Below are 18,097 nucleotides of genomic sequence, written 5' to 3' on the forward strand. Positions count from 1 at the left end.
CTCCTGGAGGCAGGAGAGCAGGAGCAGCTCTGCCCTACAAAATCCTATGGGCTGCTGCCAGTGAATTTGGGACAGGACAATTTTAGAAACAATTGTAGCAGGCAACATCAGGCTGTTACAAGGCTTTGCTAGCAGGGAGATTCTTTCACCATTTTGCATCTTCAAATTGTTTCCTTTTAGTCTGTTTATCCCCTCTTGCACATTGTTTGGTCCCCATCTCACTTCACAGTTCCTTGTTTCTCTTCTCTAGGAGAACCTTTCAAGTTATTCCATTTTTGTTTGAGTTCCTCTTTACGTAGTGGCTGAACGGCGCACAGGAGCAAGATATCCCATCTTCCAGAAATACAGTACAGTAGAGACTAACAGGATGTATATACACCTATATTTTTTGCACACTGTTGCACATAAAAATGGGGCTGGAACTTATTTGCCTTCAGAGAAGTGAACCGTCTAGTTAGTTTACAAACCAGCAAGGCAAAGACTCTTTGCCGAGGCTTTTATTTTCTGGTTTTGAACTGGAGCTCTGCAGAGCAGTTGAAGTGGAGCTGAGTATGCAGATTAACGGGAGATGGAGGTGAGGAAGGCAAGCAAGTAAGGGGGATGCCAAATGGTCCACAACATTTCTCTGTTGTCCCCAGTTTGTGGCATGGACACTCGGTCATCACGGCTCCCAAGCCAGACAGGCCAGTGTTACCTGCAGCTGTGCAAAGATTCTGCACTGCATCATTCAGGTGCATTATTCAAACCTTCGGGTTTTTTTTTTTTTTTAAGTAAAGCTACATATATGGCTATAAATATTAGAACATAGCATGCATTCACATAAGAAGTAAGGTAAGGAAACAGCAAAGATTATGAGGCCGTCTGGATTGTGGCTGGGCTCTGCTAAAAGCACTTGTGAGTATTTATTTACTCTGATGAGGTATCAAGCTGATTTTGCATAGCAGCTTCTATCTGCTCGTGAGTTGTCTCTTATTATAGAAACAAACTAGCTTGCCTTGTGACATTAAAACATGGAGCATCACTTTCCTACAAGCACTTACTATGTTAAATTAGTGGTTATATTTGTATTACAACAGATTAGCACCAGCCCACACTTTGCTTCTAACATAATCTTTCCTAAAATTTCACAAAAACCTGCTCTCTTATCATGAATTCTTATCATTCTCAAATGAAGTATTATATCAAATTGATGTTTTCAATGATTCCTAAACAGTCTACATATTGAAATAAACAACATTTGGGGGATTTCTTTCTGTAGTGTGTCTCATAGTTCTCCTCGCTTAGTTCTCCCCACGCAGCGTTGTCTATTACATGTTACTTAACCTACCTTTCTTGAGCTCACTTTATATGAAGAAGGGAAACAAACTCAAATCTGTTGTTGAATTTGCCAGTTTCTTGTTAGACTTTTCTTTCTGAAATATCACAAAAATAGTCTCAAACATTTCAACTGAAATCAACAACTTAAAACTAAAATCTGTGGTAAGCTAGTCTTCAAAAGTAGTCCTTTGTCCTGCAGATTCATTGGCTTTGCTAATCTGTTCAGTTTCATTACCACTTCTTATTCTCATACCTCAATTTTATCTGATCAGCGATTGTAACTGAATATTTCATTGACTGATTACCACCGTAAGACTGCAGGGAGTGTCGGACAGTGATGGAAGGCCACTGCTGTTCATAAGCTGTTGCAGCTGACTGAGGGGAACAGTTTTGGTCTGCTCACCAGCTGGGTCTTAAAGGAGATGGGCAAGAGACTCCCCACAGAGTGAGTAGCTATAGTACTTCAGAGCACAAATGCAGGGACATGCTATGGTACCAGACACCTGGGCTGTGACTTTATTATCAGCACCTACAAGATAGGTTCAGTTGACTCTACATCTGCTACAGATAAGCTGAGCTGCAGTAAAGTCAGATTTGATCAGATCTTGCACATTGCTGTAGGCAAGTTAGGGCCCCTCGTGTTGTTTCCCAGCTGCTGGGGCCATATTGTGGTGTTGTGGTGTGGCCTGGTGCTGTTGGCTCACAATTTCCTTTCCTTCCCTTCTCAGCTCCCCTACTGCCCTTTGCCGCTCCTGAGACAGCTCTGCAAACCCTGCAGGACTCATCGTCCCATCCAGCCAGGGGCTTTCTCACATCTGCTGGGGATAGGCCACCCCCACCACCACATCTCCTCCTGGTGCCTTAAAACTGCCTCCATCTAGTGTGTGTCAGCACTGAGGTGGGGTCAATGCAAGTAACAGTCTTTGTTACAAGGTTAGTTTTTCTCAGCCCCTTGCCCAGCAGTTCTTTGAAAAAGTGCACTGCAGCCATGCACACTGTCGCGTCAAACTGTGTTCATCAGTCTATTCTATCCGATGACTAATTTTATGGTTCATCTTAATAGCCATCAGGCTCTCACGCTGCGGCATCCAGTTGCTTCATAGCTCAGTGGTACAGCACTCCCGCAGGGACCTGCAACCATTTGTGTGGAGCCTACACCAGTACAGAGGTATCCGCTGGAATGCGTACTAGATGCACACATACCACTGTGGTATATAAATGTCATCAAGCAAATTATGGGTACAGAAATTGGAAAATGCAACTAACAAATTCCATTCTATTTGATACAAATGAATACCATCCAAAAAAGGAAAACTGGGGGAAAAAAAAGTTCTAATACAGAATGGCAGGTACCTTTTGTAGAGATACACAATATGATAATGCATAATATTCTTAACAAGGGCTATAGCTACAGCAAAACAGATCATCCTTCCCATCTGGAGAAGGGGTCTGATGAAGACATGTAAACATGGACCTGACTCATTTCTTGTATAGATGCCCCCAAATACATCCCATTTTCTTTCCTGTTTTATTGACAAAGTCTGCTTCCAAATTAGGGTTGTACTGGCATATTCTTGATCTCATTAGTTATATTTAAATATCTTTGTTTTGAAGAAGCTGAATTAAAAGACATCCAGCTGAAACTGCTTTGTTGCTTGGGATTTTTATCTTATCAGTCTTTTTTGGCAGGCGCTCAAGCTTTTGTGAGTAGTCTTTTGCTGCCACTGTACAACCACAGCATCTAAAAAATCAGATAAAGTATATCTAACCTTGCCTAGAGCTATCAGTGGGGATCACCAAAATATAAAAGTAACAGTGTAAATGAGTGAAGGTGAAAGGTGGGAAGAAGGAAGCCAGCAAAGTTCTTAGGGACCAAAGGGACCAAAATCCCTCTTACCCCGGTAAGGTATATTCCTTTGAGGGAAATAGAAGAAGGTAAGTTATTTACCACATCCTAAGACTTCTGTCATGGAGACTAGTGAAAAACAGTTTTACACATTTCGCAGCTTGGGAGAAGCTAGGTTACAAAAACAAACTCTGGAGTATTCTCTGGAGTATTCTCTAGAGTGTTCTGTAGAGTATTCAAGTATTCTTTATCTGGATTAATAAACTTCTTCACACAATTGTTTATTGGCAATGAGAGCAGGGCACAGGGGTTCCCTATCATTCTTCTGTTTTCTATTTGTTTCTCTCTTTTAAATGTTGTACGCACGTAATTATCTATTACAGCACATATTAATTCCATTGCCATGGTATTATTTTTGTTTGGGCTTTCCCCAAGCCTCTCTTACTCAACTAGCAGCGCTCTCTGAGGCAGTGAGGAGGAAGAGAGCATTGCTCCTTCTGCTGATTTGTTCAGGCTTCTGATGTGTGCTGCCTTATTTTATATATAAGAGATTGCCAGACTGGAATAGATTTTACTTTTGGGCCATAGCCATGGGATTCACAAATTTTCAGCTAAGAGCTCCATTTTTACATGGGCCTTTAAATCTCACTCTTTGCTGTTTTCAGTTGCATTTGTATTACAGCTTCTAGGTCGATGTGTGCTGTTTGTGGCTGTCTAAACAGTGAGTGAGGAGTAGTCCTCAGGGTGTTTTAAAGTTCTTGTCCCCTGATCAGCCAGCCTGGGAAAATTACACACCAAATTTCTTTCCACTGAAAAATGTGTCACAGAAAGGCTGGAGACATTCTGCACAATGGCAAGGTACATGGCAGGACCCAGGAACCAGAAAGCCCTCCTAGATGCTAAAGATCAGATGTTATATATAGCTGTCCATACCTCAAGACAGCATCCCTGTAGGTAATACCCAAACGGCTCCTTCACTTCCATCCACTTGCTTTCCATTCTGTTCAGAAAGTGTGATATCAGGATAGATTCTGATGCTAGCATCCTACTGTCTACTGGCATAGCTTCATAGACAGTTCTGCGAAGCTGATTCTCAGTTGAAGGTTTTTCCAATTTTGCACGTTGGCCTGTTTAACCAATAATGTTACCCTTCTCCAGTTCAGTGCTGTGGCCCTACCTTCCTTAAATCAGTCATTTCAGATTTCAGACACTCAAACCAGGATTGCCCTCCCTGTCATAGGAACTACAGCACTGGTTGGCAGTTCCATAACAAACTTATACAACTTTTTCCCATCATTCCACTTTCTGAATGAAACACAGTTCCTACTAGGTAAGTGTCACTAAAGTATGGGTGCAAAGCAACGTCTTCGCCCCTTATCCTAAACAAACATCCTTCTTTGCTTTGACCCGACTGTTTGCTGTTGATATTCTGAATGTGCCTGGGTTTACTGGTTTAGTTCTGTTCTTAATGCTGTCTTCACTTTTTTCATTGCAGTAGTAAGACCTAATGCTCCTCAGGCCACTGTAACCACAACAGGCACTAGGAGAAAGTCAGTAGGCATCGGTGATTGAAAGCAGCAGTAAAATTAAACTTCAAAAGGCAGCAAGTGCCTTTTGTGCTGTTTAATCTGGTAAAGTTATCCTTACTGGGTAAAGTTATCCTTATGTTCTTTGTGTTCAGGACTGTTCTAATTTTCACTGGAAGGGGTGATATTTATTTCTGAGCTACTTGACTGAAACAGTCTCTGCTACTTGCCTAAGTCTTGTAAGGTTAGGATTAAAGTACCTATATGTTTGCACTCTGATCTCTCCATTACTCCACCTATTTATTACTTTATTAGCCTCTGCTAAGGCTAATAAAGTCATTCTCCCAATTCTTTCCACTACTTTTCCGTATTCATCTGTTTTCATCTGCTCCCCTTCCTATTTATGCCAGCTACCATTATGTTATTTAAAGTATCCTCACATAAGGTCACAGTTGGGTTAAAAAGAAGAATGTCTTCTAACAGGAACATCCCCGTGCACTGGTTACCAGAAGTTTCACTATTTCTATTTTGTCCGTTATATATATACCACAGAAAAACCAATGCCAGTGATTATAAATCTGGTGGTTCTTTGTGGGTAACTGCTCAGCATTCACTAATACCACATATGTACTTTTCTTACATTTCCTTTTGCCCTGTAGAAAATATCTGCCAGCGACAGTCTGCACAGTTATCTTTTGCTGTGTGAGGCATTCCTCCCCAAATGCTTCTGAATATGTGGCAGTGGCATTTCCTAACATGAAAGTTTGACTGCATCCTGTCCTGTGCATAAACTCATCCATTTGACTAGTTTCTAGGCTGTGCACAGACATTTATCAACGGCATGTGGACATTCTTTTCATAAGCATGCTATGTGGGTTAATAAAATCCTGTCAACTCGCTTTCCCTTGAGAAGTTCAGTGTTGTAAACCAACAGTTTACTTGCAGCATTCACAGGGGTCTTGCCTTGAATCTTGTTAGTTTTCTGGTGTTACTTGCACACTCTTTCTAATGCATGCTTTCATTTCCTCAGTCTCTTGGCAGAGAGGTTCAGATGTCTCCCAAGCATTGCAGGAGTTCTTAGGTTCATTTTGCTGTAATTACAGTCCTGGTGTGCCCTGCCATTTCCTTGACTTGCGTTCTGGTTCATCACACAGTTTCTGTATCTCTACCTGCTTCTCTAGCTCTTATGTACACACTGTATCTTCATCTCAATACTTTTCCTTGCAAAACCTGAGTTGTGTAATATTTGCCTCCCATACATAAACGTTTCCTCCATCTTTCTGGAGAGCTGATTTGTGTTGTCTTTCCCAAGTCCTGGGGATCTTGTTAAACCTTCCACGTGGGTTAACACCATCTCACTGTGGCCAGACTGCTACAAGTCCTGCTGGTCTAATTTAAGGCTACCTGACCTGTATCTGCACCACGCTGCAGCCACATCTGACTGACCAAGACTCAGAATCTGCCACAAAGTCGTCTAGAGCCCACTAACACTTTACTTGGCTCAGTGCAATAACTACAACAAAGACCTAATCCTGATTGACCAGTAACTGTCCTGGCTGAGCACATAACATAATAATAAGCTGATCCTTTTAGGTTTGATGGTTTTATTTTTCCTGCCAGCACAAAACATACGATGAAAATTGGAAAATGAAGCACTGCATATATAATCTAGCTCACTCTATGGTAGAGAGATAAGAAAACAGCGTGCAGGGAAGAGGAGGAGACCAGGACAGTAACCTGGGACAAAGGGGTCAGGACACTGGATCAGGGAGAATGACACGTGAAAGCAGAGGCATATTTCCATATTGAACTTTGAATGTTTAAACCTACCTACACATAAAACGTGGGAGGTAAGGCATGCCACTTGTGGTCACTCTGTGATACACTTGCGGTACAAGGAGATCTGAAATCAGCTATCTTTATCCCAATGCCAACAAAGTGTCATCTTTTATTGCTCTTTTTTATTCTCCACTTCCTCCTATTTATAACATATACAACCCTATTTCTGCTACCTGTCAAATTTCACCCATCTTAAAATTTGTGCCTCCAGACTTTTCCCAAAGTCCATCATAATGCCCTCTTCTTAAGCTTCTTGGTGGATAAAAGCCATGCCAACTGCAGTAGCGTCTAGACTGGGCAGACAGTTTTCTGCTTGGTAGGTTTGGTTTGCCTCAGAGTGTGGTATTCAATGGTTTTAGGTCTGTGGCTGCATCTTTTTGCCACCTCCACTCTGGGATCAGAGCTGATGCCCTCTTACTCACAAGTAGAACATGGGCTATGGGGTATACATTATATTTCAGACACTGATTTTATTAATATCACTGCATTAACATTAAAAGAGTCAAGAGTTCAAAATAAAATACAGCAATAGAAATAACCACAGTTACAGCAGTATTTGTATCACACTGAGCTAATTTATGCTTTAATATTAAAAAGTGCTTTCCCTTTAGTGCAAAAAAAAAAAGTACAAAAGAAAGGAAAAGGTCATTTCCAAGCAAGAAAGTTTACTGCGAGGATACTATCTTTCCATTGGTAGTTCTTCAGCTATTAACCTCATAGGGGAGTTGCCAGAATGTCATATCTGATAGGATAATAGATAGCAACTTATATGAGCAGTGCCTTGAATTTGGAAAGCTAAAAGGAGAATAGTATTTACACAACCCAAACTGAGGCATGTGATGCCTAAATTAAGAGGCTGTTTTTTCTACATTCCTTCCATGGTCAGAGAGGTAATCTTCCTGAGAGTCCATTTAAATCAGGTTTCTGCTTCTGACACAGACATTTCTTTCTCTCAACTGACTGCTGAAGGACACTGAAGAGATTTGCTGCTAATGTAGGCGTGTAAGCTGCATTCCTAATCCTCTCTTCCATCCTTAAATTGCATGCAGGTTAGTTGCCCTGCCCCTGCAGATTTCTCTAAGAGCGAGGCCTTACATATCTGAGTGGTGCCCTTTGAAGGCAATGGTAAGAAAGTGAAGGTAATGGGAAAAAAGCAGAGGGACAGCACACTTGCATAAGGAGCGCTTGCCTGCACTTCCTTACAGTTTAAAGCAAGGACTTCTCCCCCAAGCACGTCTCCTCTTTGCTAACATCATGTCCCCAGAATAGTGCTTTCTTTTACAGGGAAATTCCTGATAAAGGCATAAATTTATGTCCATCAGACACTTGTAGAACAGAGGAGAGACAGTTCTGAATGGTGAGATTCTAGCTGAACGAAACAGTTTAAACCATGTGAACCTTAACAATCTTTTCTAAGGGACACTGTTATCCCAGCCTCTGTTTTCCTCATTGCACGCTCCTTTAGTCCTCTGGTAAGCGAGGCTTCAGACCATGCCTTCAGTGGCCACCTCCAGGGGCCTGCTGGAGTGCAGGACACTCCAGCTCGTGCTGCTACTAATGGCCCTAAGTCTTCAATAGGATTCATTTTTGATTGTGGCACCAGTGGGTGATGGAAACTGTTCTGGGAAGGTGGAAGGGAATATGTCTGTTCTGCAGTTAGTTGCTTTTCCGAGTTCAAGGCTACTGTCTGCCTGGCAGCCTATCTCAAACCTCAGACTTATATGCTCTGAGCATGTTCGTATCATGCGGAAGCCTAGCCTGATACAGCCATCGCATCTGCCATGCCCTTTGCACATGCAATTTATCTGTCCAGGACTAGAGAGGCCTCCAGTCAATACTGTGTTCATGGTCTCCAAAATCCTTCAGAGAGTCCTGATGTAATTTTCATTTTTATACAGAATCATGCATAGCAAATACCAAGGCAATTTTCACTGCTTCTTTGTGGAGCTTTGCTGATGTTCTTTTCCTTTATTGGCTACATGCTGTTGTCCTCAGAGGGATATGATTTGCCAGGAAAAAGCTTGTGAGTTTTTGGGGTGCAATTTTGTCTTGTTGTGCAGTCAGTAGCCTTGGTGTGTTCATTTACTTGTAACCTTGCACCCACAAAAATCATAGTGTTGCTCATTAAAAGCCCACTTTGGAAGATATTAGCAACTGAACATTGATATGACAGGCATGAAATTACAGAGCTAAATCAAAATGCTGTAATTTAGCCTGTAGTCGAAAGAAAAAGATTATGTTTAAAAACAGCTACACTATTAGATAGTAGATAAAACATTGGGTGAAATGGCCCAAGAAGAAGGTCAGTCATCTCTGTCGACAGAGGAGAGATATTCGTATATCTCATATTTATCCTCAACCTCATTTTAATGGAAACATCTTTTATTCATGCAGGGAAAATAAGGGGAAAAGGGGCAAAATGAAGAGAACTAAATGCTTGCAAATAGCTAACTGTGTTACAGAACGAACACTGTCACTTCCAAAAGCCATCAGGATTTTAGGTTTCTCATTAATACTGAAAACTGAACAAGCGCATGAGTCCCCAAAATTTCCTCCAAGTGTTTATCTTACATTGTTTGCATAACTGTTAATGGCTCTTGTGCCGTGACACATCACTCCTTAGTCTCTTCAATATTATATTCCCTCTACGTAAATCTCACTAGTATTTATTCACTGGATAAAATGTGGGTCAAGCACCAGAATCATACTATTCTGGTTCCCATTCAAAATTTGAAGTGATTCAACTATGGCATTTTTCCTGGAGAACTCATCGATTCTCTTAGTTTAAAAAGGAAGAATGCTCTAATCCCAGGGAACAGTTAACTACAATAATAGGGGGTCATCCAGTTTTTAGTAGTGATTGCCATACAGATCTTAAATAATACCATACAGCCCTTAGGGCAAAGAGGGTGATGCAAAGTTTACTACCTAACATTTCAAGGCATTTTTTACAGTCCAGTCGAGATGTCATGCTCTGCGGTAGACGGTGTGAATGTGGAACTAACTCTTTCTAATTTTTCACGATAAAGAGCTGGACATTTTTTGCAGATGTGGGATGCAACATGCTTTCGGAAAAAGGCATAAAGATATTTCCTAAATTTTTCTCCGACAAATACATAGATCACAGGGTTGATACAACAATGGATCATTGAAATTGTTTCTGTCACTTGGATGGCTTTCCCCAGTTGACCACTGATTTCACAAGTATTGAGGGAAAATGAAGGTTGAAAGGTATACAAAAAAGAAGTAATATTAAATGGTGCCCAGAAGATGAAGTAAAAAATCATAATCACAAAAATAAGTCTGACTGCCTTCTGTTTTTTCTCATTCCTGCATCTCATTAACGTTTTTAGAATTTGGGAGTAACTGAAAATCATAATGATCATGGGGACAATAAGTCCCAGTATGTTCATTGTTAAAGTATAGAAGTATTTCCAATTTATGTTGTCACCTATTGGATAATGAGCACTGCATGTATAACGTGAAATCTCCTTTTGGCTTTTGTGAAAAAAGAAGCCTGGGAGAGAGACTGAAAGAGCAACAACCCACGTGACAGTGCTGGTGAGGATGCCATAGGTAACTGTCCTGGCTTTTAAAGCAAACACTGCATGCACTATGGCCAGATACCTGTCTATGGTCAACAGGATTATGAAAAAGATCCCACTGTAGAAGCCAAGGAGGTAGACGCCTGAGAGAATTCTACAGAGTGCGTCTCCAAAAATCCACTCCTGGGCGGCATAATAAGCCCAAAAAGGGAGGGAAAATATAAACAGCAAATCAGAAATTGCCAAATTGAGCAGGTAGATGTCGGTCATGCTCTTCAGTCGCTTGTATTTTACCAGGATAAGGACAACAAGCACGTTGCCGATGAGGCCGAATATCACCACCAAGGAGTAAAGCGATGGCAAAAATTTTCCTGCAAAGTGCCTTTCCTCGGTATTCTTGCATGCTGTTGCAGCACCATAGTCAAATTCTGTTGTCAGTAGCAAGCTGTCTAAGTCGGTCGTGTAGTTTTCCATCTCTAGAAAGGAAGAAAAGGAGGTTTAGCGGCAGGAAGCTCCATAGCCTTGCGTTGAAGGGAATGAAGCACGTTGCTGCCCTCATCTAGATTACTTATGGCTCTTGAGCATATAAGCCTTGCTTATGCTAAGGTCTAGAAGAAAATGGAAGTTGCACACGCACGCACACACGCGCAAATCTCTATAGCCATGAGTCAAGTTGCTGCATGTTAGAAGTGTGCTACATGCTATTTTCCACATGTGCTCTGCATGGTCCGTTTTTCCTCCCCTGGAGAGCGTATCAGGCTTCGGAGCCAGCTGGAAGCAGAGGAACGATGAATTGAACACTAGCAGTGGTTAGTTTGGGGCCGTTGCGCTCAGCAGTGGCTTTCAGAAGAGCCAAAGAGAGACAGGAAGGGGAAAGCGCAGTGGCTGGCATGCAGCGCGTGGCCGTGCTTCTCCTCAGCAGCCCGGCCACGTTCACATCGTGCAGCCCACGCTGCGGCCCTCACCCAGGGAAGGCCGGGCGCTGGCAAAGGTGCTCTGGCACGAGTGAGAGCTGACTGACTGCTGGGTTGTCCATGCCTTGCTGAGAGCCTTAACGTCAGTGGGAATGAGATCGCTGGTGGTGTAGAAATGATCTTGCTGCAGCACCAAGAATACTCACCCAGTGAATCTGCCATCCTGGCTGCTGCGGAGCTGGCAAGTAGGCAGTGTTGATCTGGGATGAAAAGGCAAATATCATGTAGCTCTGGAATGAAAGTTGGTTGCAGGTCTTTCCCCTGCAGAAAATACCAGACACATTTAACTGGTGACCTGCATGGAAATTCACAATTGAAAGAACAGGTAGGCAAACAGCTTCTAAAATGGCATAAAAGATTTCAATTTCTGTCAGCGTGGCCTATAAATCTGTTGCAAAAGAAAAGGAAAAAGAGGTAGTGCATTTTTAGCACACCCAGGGTTTTATGTGAGTGTACTATTCTGGGTTCTACAAGAAACTACTCTTGGGTCTTGGTACTTGATTATTTCCAAATTTTATCTTATCTTCTGTGAAAATGCAAATTTTTTGACAGGTATCTGTGGGGCATCTTTCTGACAATTGATACACCTCCTCAGTGCTGTTTTGATTAATTGGTTTGGTTGATCTTTAACAGCCCTGATTCAGTAGCTACAAAGTTTACTTTTGCTCAGTGTCTTCAAGGGAGAAGAAAGCTGAAAGGGGAATTTAGCCATCACTGTGAGGAATATGCACTAACATATCCTCACATGTGTCTACTTTTTGAAGTAGTCCTTCATCATTTGTAAGTTACCGCTTCCAACAAGAGGACATAGTAAATGGGGATGTATAGGAGTTACCCAAAATCTCTACATCTCCAGTTTTTGTTTGTGGACGGTAGGAAGAAATGAGTTTCCCTGGCATGAAAAAGTCAGTGTGGAAGGTAAGTAGCAGGGCAGAGCTGTGAACGCCTTTGTGCAACTTCTGTTATGGTGTGAGCAGGTAAAGGGTTGAGAGTTTGATGTAAACCCACATCCCACCCCACCCCAAACCCACTGGTGGGACTATCAGCCAGATGCAGAAGCATAGCTTTATGTAATTTCATCTCCAAAAAGTAAGGAGAAATTTCTTTTCACCAACTCCTGGAAAAAATGGAAGAACTTCTATGGGTTCTGTGGGAAGCAGGGAATAGGATTTTGTGAAGACAGGTGGAAGAGGGACCAAACTGCTTCTCAGTCACTTAATGGGAAAGTGAAAACAGTGCATTTGGTAGCTACTCAAATAGAGCAATTTGCTGAAATCTGTATTTCTGTCTGGGAAAAATTTGCTCCTTTTTCCTCCATCAAAATGACTGCTTTTATCAGGCATTGTATTTTCATGGCGGATGGATGGCTGTTCTCTTGATGAAGGCAGCAGACCGCTTCCGACTCAGGAGACTTCAGGCACTAAATTTGCCCCAACTTGTTCTAGGATCCCTGACAACTCATGTAATGCAGTAGTGCTTGCTCTTTTCCTGTTTGCAGCCCCCTAAACACTTTTTCAATGGGGTTGTATACCCTGTACAATGCACTTATTTTTGCAGACCTCTTTGGCAGAAGTTGTTGCTAGGTGGTTAGGAGTTCAGAGGCCACTTTCTCAAAACCACCATGTCACTCTCTGTCCACTTGAGTTCTGTAAGACTAAATGTAGCTGAAAAAACTCAGCTAATAATTGAGGTGACATACAGGCATGCCCTTAGCCTGTGTTTTGGTAGAGGCCAAACATAATAACCACAGTGGTCTATTTTGATCTACAGCATGTAAATTTTCTGAAGCATCTCAGTTTATGTCTGGCCACTCAGCTGTTTGAGGAAAGGACTATTTCCTGCTACGTAATTATAGACCACTCATGACAGGGAAAACCAGTCTTAACCTAATCTGCGCCTTTATCTCAGTGGGGAGAGAGATACGTATATACACACACACATATATATATCATACAAATAATCTTAATGAACAAATTTTACTGATTGCACAATGTTAGGTACAGTTTTCTGTGACCCTGTGTGTATACACACGCACACACACACACACACACACACATATATTTTTACACACACACACACACACACACACACACACACACACACACACACGCTCATTATATACATAAATAACAAGATAACAACAATCTTTATTACCTGGTTTGGAACTTAGTTTGAGAATTACAATCCACAACAAAAAAAACTGTAGGAGTAGCAGAGCTAAGGGTAACTGATTTCCTACTGATTTCAATTCTTTGCTGCCCAGATCTTTCACCGTCTCACTACTAAAATCAAGCTTCTTCCCTGTACAAGCCACATTCATGTGGCTCAGAAACACATCATGCGCTGTGGTTGTTTTGTTTGCTGCCTGTGACCTGATGGGAAATCTCTGAGGATCTGGTTGGAGTAGAAGTCAGATTTGCTCCTTTACAACAAACACAGAATAGGAAAATATTTTCTAAAGTGCTTTCTAAAAACTTCCTTATCTTACGCACATAAACATAGTTAATCATGAAGAACTCCAGAAAACGGATCTTGCTAACAAATTCCATAGGAAACCACTGTTTGCATCTGATTTTTTTAAATTTATCTTTAATCCTCTTTCCAGTTTTCATTTTCATGCAGAGATGAATGTTTTCTGCTAAAACTGCAGACCTTGACAAGGAATCTGGTTTGGCTCTAAAATAATCTAGGTATGAACCTTCAGAAATAGGTGTGTTAGTAAAGGAACCTCCAGATTTATATACTTTCTTGTGCTGTAAGTATATACAGGCTTTTTTTGAGGTGATTCTGATTTGGGGACTAGCAGTTATATGGCTTATTTACCTCTTATTTTTCTTCTGAAATTACAAACCAGTCTTTGGGGAATCTTAAGGATTTTCACTTGCAGGGCTTTCTTGCTGGCTTTACAACCGCATGAGGCTATCAGTGCCTCACAGTCCTGCCCACACACCCACAGTTAGAACATGCACAAGCTAGCTTTGGTTGCTAGCAGAAATTCTGGGCATTCCTTCTGCCGTAGGGGGCAACCGAGTCAAACCTAAACTAGAAACTTAAGGGGAATTTTCTCTCCTTTCTCTTCTAATTTATCCTATATGTTTATCATGCAAAAAAGTCTAAACATATGACGAGTCCAACAGACAGCCCCTCTCATTTCCTCACAGTGGACTGGTTATGTTCTGAGTGTCCAAGAAGTTCATTCAGTGCACTGTTGCATGGCTTAGGCCTTTAGTCCTGTTTGTGCGTTGGGCCTTGCTGGGAGCCAAATGCCTGCACCCTGTGAAATAGCTGCAAGGCAGACCAAAAAACTGCTCCAAGCCTGCCAGTGTTGCCCATGGCTATAAGAGCACATGCTATGGCCTTATTTTGATATGCCTCATCTATCATTCATCTGGTCATATACTCAACGTTCCCCTTGTGATGGCAATCCTGATACCTACTGCCGGTCTTCATAGCTTGTGTTCATCAGTACACATACCTACAGGGCCATAACAGTCCCTCCCACAAAACAATAGATTAAATTAGAAATGTTGGCCAAATCTTTCAGTCTTCTTTTCTGGTCCAAATCATTGTTGAACCTCAGGGATATTCTTTCTTGAAACCTATTTACAACTGATTGAAATTGGAGAGATGAAACTGAAGTTCTTGCAGGGAAAATTTGAGGTTACGGCTTCGAGGGGAGAAAATGTGAATTTCTTAACAAGTTTAATGCTTTGAGCCAAAATGGATTTACTTGGATTTCATTGCGAGTTATAACAAAGCTGCGCTCACTGCAACATCAGAAATTCTTGTAGTGAAGATGTAGCATTGAATCATGACTTTTTAGATTTCTGCATTTGGACATTTGGGCTTCTTTGAGAGATGTCTTGTTAGCTCTTGAATATTGGTTGATATCTACAGGGTATCATCTTTTTCTATAGGCATGTCTAAGGGCTGATATGACTAAGAGACATTCCCATATTTCTGTAGTTCAGTCTCAGGGACCCAGAGGTGCCACACTGACTCATTCAGGGATGGCAGTCATCACAGCTCATTGCTCAGTGAACCTGCTTAGCCCTAAAGGGGTTCTGGACAAAGTTTTCTCACATAAATCAAGACATTCAATAACTACAAGACAGAAGAACAACCACACATTAATGGAGTCACTTACCTCAAAACTGAATGACCCCAAAAGTTTCCTTTCCCTTTTCAAGGTCCAAGATAAAGTTTTTCTTTTCAAATGTAAAAACAGGTAACACAGAGCTATCCCCTGCACTTGCTCTCTTCCTTTTCATAAATGGCAATATTTGTCACGTAGAAGAAGAAATGACTTAATGACGTGTAGTCAGTTTAAAAGTATGTGTCAGTGGCATCTAGGGCACTTTATGAAGAGATATGGACAGAATGCAGCCCAGAATAAAACTGAAACCTAAATAAAGGAAAATAATACCGTAATAGCAGATGTTGCAAGAGAGATGCCAAATGTTTCCTGCCTATATCTCTGTCCCATTAACTTTGCCTTGGCTTTTCCAGAAGGAGTCTCTGGACAGGCAGAACTACAGAAGAGACTATGCATGGACCAAAGACAGCTTGGGGACCAAACATTTGCTCACGCTTTTCTTGAGTTACCAACAAAGCTGAAGGAAAAGATAGAAGTATAAACTAAATGCTGTATGTAAGACTCTGAGGTGATATTTTTCCTCAAACACATCTTTTTATGTGGTACAAACCAAGCCTTTCCAGGATATGGTTAGGGAAAGACAATCCCTTCCAAAATTAAACCTCCCTTTGAAAACCTCTTCTTCTTTCATAACAGCTGGGCTTTAGAAACACCTTCTCTTCAGATTTGCTTACCTCCCACCTGATTCATTTTTACATTGCTGCAGAACTTTCAGGGAAAAATATGTTTGGGGCTGGAAAAAATACAAACTTAATCTTCTGTAAACCCTTAGTATCCTGTTGTTTCTGTTCCCATCAAAAGCAGAACAGCAGTCTTGCAAAAATTCTGAGCTTTTCTGCAGTTGAACAGAGTCAGCCTATGTCATCACAAGACAAAAGAAGTAATGAGTATTCTTATCTAAACAAATGTAGTGTAAGATAATGGCATAAAGCACTTGAAATAAGCACTCTGAGAAAGAGAAACTGAGACAGAAAGACATTAAATTTCTCTTCTCTTGTGTAGGCTAAGTCCTGTGCTAGTATTGCTGTTCAGTTTTTCTTCAAGCAACTGCTTCAAATAAAACGTTGAACTCGGAATAACTCAAACAATAGTTGTACTCACAACTGTTCCAGGGATGAACTAGCATATAATAAAGACAGATAATGGCCTGCAGTGGAGATTCCCAGCATATGTCATACGGCCGTGGCCATCCTACCCTTCTTGCTATAAGTGTCTCCGCACAGAGAAGTTTGATTCCACTGCTTTGGCTGTGTGAATTGTTCCTGGCAAATTACAGTGGAATTCTGCTATGAAAGCAAATGTTGCTGCTGTCGCATATTTGATATACTGCAAAATAAGATTCGTATTCTTAGACTACTACAGCTTTTTTGGTAATACCAAAGTGGCAAGTTTCATTTATCCAAGCAGGAGAACTCACCTTTCCATGTGTGCAAGAATGGTGCAGTTTCAGCATAGTACTGATGGATTTTATTAATCCTCACTAACATGAAATTGCAAGCCAGATCATGATAGGCCATAAAACTGATATTCCTAGTTTGGATATGGACTACAGACTTTCTAATGTGATGGCCCTGACACTAAAAAAAAAAAAAAGAGGAACGAATCCCAGAGCACCCTTCACACCAAGATAATGAACCAGCACTTTTAACGTATTAAATGCTGGAATAATACAAAGAAACTAGGCGAGGTTGTGATGGGTTAATGATGAAGGACATCTGCCATCTGCATCTGATACAGCTAGATATGACTTAGATTTGCCAAGGTTAGATTAAATGCGAATAATTTTATATCTAAGTAGTTTCTATCCTTAGAGGAAGATGTTTTCAAGTAACTGACCTGGAACAGTTTCAAATCCAAGGTCCAGGAAGTTTCTAGTACAAAAAATTTGACAATTTTCTACACCATTTGTCCAGTTTAATTCTCAGCTCTAACACTTACCTTAACCTGGGCTCTAAGCTATTTACAGAATCCAGTCATTCTTAAAAATAGTGTCTGTGCTTAAGTGGTAGCTCTCCTGCCACTGTAGTTAGGCATATGCACTTCCCCGCTTAATTAATCTATATCCATATGTAAACATTTACATGTAAAAGAAAGAAAAATGAACTACTCACTCATTTACCAAGCCTGTTTTATCTGACCATGTCTTCTCTGTGACTGAACATGTAGTTAAATGCTATCTTTCAAAGTAGGAAATAGCACTTCCTGTGTGATGTATTACAAAACTTTTACAAGAAGCAAGAGCATGGTTCTTCTTTTCTGAGAACGTTCAGTTTCCAGGTTGAGTTCAGAAGTGAGGGATGAAGACTTTATTATAGACATCACTCTTTCTATTCCAGCTGGAATTTAGTATCTAAAGTAGCACATTTCTCTTCAGAGTTAAGACCGTTAGGTTCAATTCAACAAAATTATGTCCTTGGATCTATAAGTATTTGTAACTACTCTGGATATTTCTGCAGCTCAACAGAAAGTAATATGAAATGTTTGACATATAGAATTTGTGCTTTAGAAATTAAATTCAGATCTTCAAAATAAGTCCACCACGGAATTTTTCATATTCATGGTTTCTGGCTGACTTTGACATAATCTGAACCTATCCCTGATTCTTTCTTTCATCGTTAGTAGTAAAAAAGAATCTGCAAGCAAAATTAGAATATGTTTATACCCTGCAAAGCAATGTAACAGCATCACACTTGCCTCTGATGTTGTAAAGAGAGACAAATCAAAGTCCTGAAAGGAGCTCAGCTATATTAACATAGAGATGTTTCAGCACTAATTAGGTCTAGCAGAGCACTGTGCTGATAAAGCTATCTTCCTTGCAGTTATGAGATCAGCTCATGCAGTCTGCACCACAACTATAGTGCATGCTGTAGGCCCCTCCTTGAACATCAGTATAA

General features: G+C 41.0%; 1 protein-coding gene across 3 annotated transcripts; it reads right to left on the reverse strand.

Annotated features, from left to right (window-relative positions):
* Positions 1-6,974: 6,974 nt before the first annotated feature.
* LOC104152489 (C-C chemokine receptor type 5) lies at positions 6,975-17,429 on the reverse strand. 3 transcript variants are annotated; one of them, XM_009687831.2, is made up of 4 exons: positions 17,315-17,393; positions 15,195-15,452; positions 11,194-11,308; positions 6,975-10,549 (listed from the first exon to the last, which is right to left on the reverse strand). In XM_009687831.2, the coding sequence occupies exons 3-4, from the start codon at positions 11,207-11,209 to the stop codon at positions 9,477-9,479; spliced, it is 1,089 nt and encodes a 362-aa protein (XP_009686126.2). In that variant the 5' UTR covers positions 11,210-11,308; positions 15,195-15,452; positions 17,315-17,393; the 3' UTR covers positions 6,975-9,476. The 3 variants fall into 3 exon arrangements, with proteins under 3 accessions (XP_009686126.2, XP_009686125.2, XP_068791734.1); XM_009687830.2 differs by lacking the exon at positions 15,195-15,452 and having other exon boundaries at positions 17,315-17,429; XM_068935633.1 differs by lacking the exon at positions 15,195-15,452 and having other exon boundaries at positions 11,194-11,342; positions 17,315-17,347.
* Between the last annotated feature and the right edge of the window lie 668 nt (positions 17,430-18,097).

This window comes from Struthio camelus, chromosome 2 (assembly GCF_040807025.1).
Source record: "Struthio camelus isolate bStrCam1 chromosome 2, bStrCam1.hap1, whole genome shotgun sequence".
Taxonomy (NCBI): domain Eukaryota; kingdom Metazoa; phylum Chordata; class Aves; order Struthioniformes; family Struthionidae; genus Struthio; species Struthio camelus.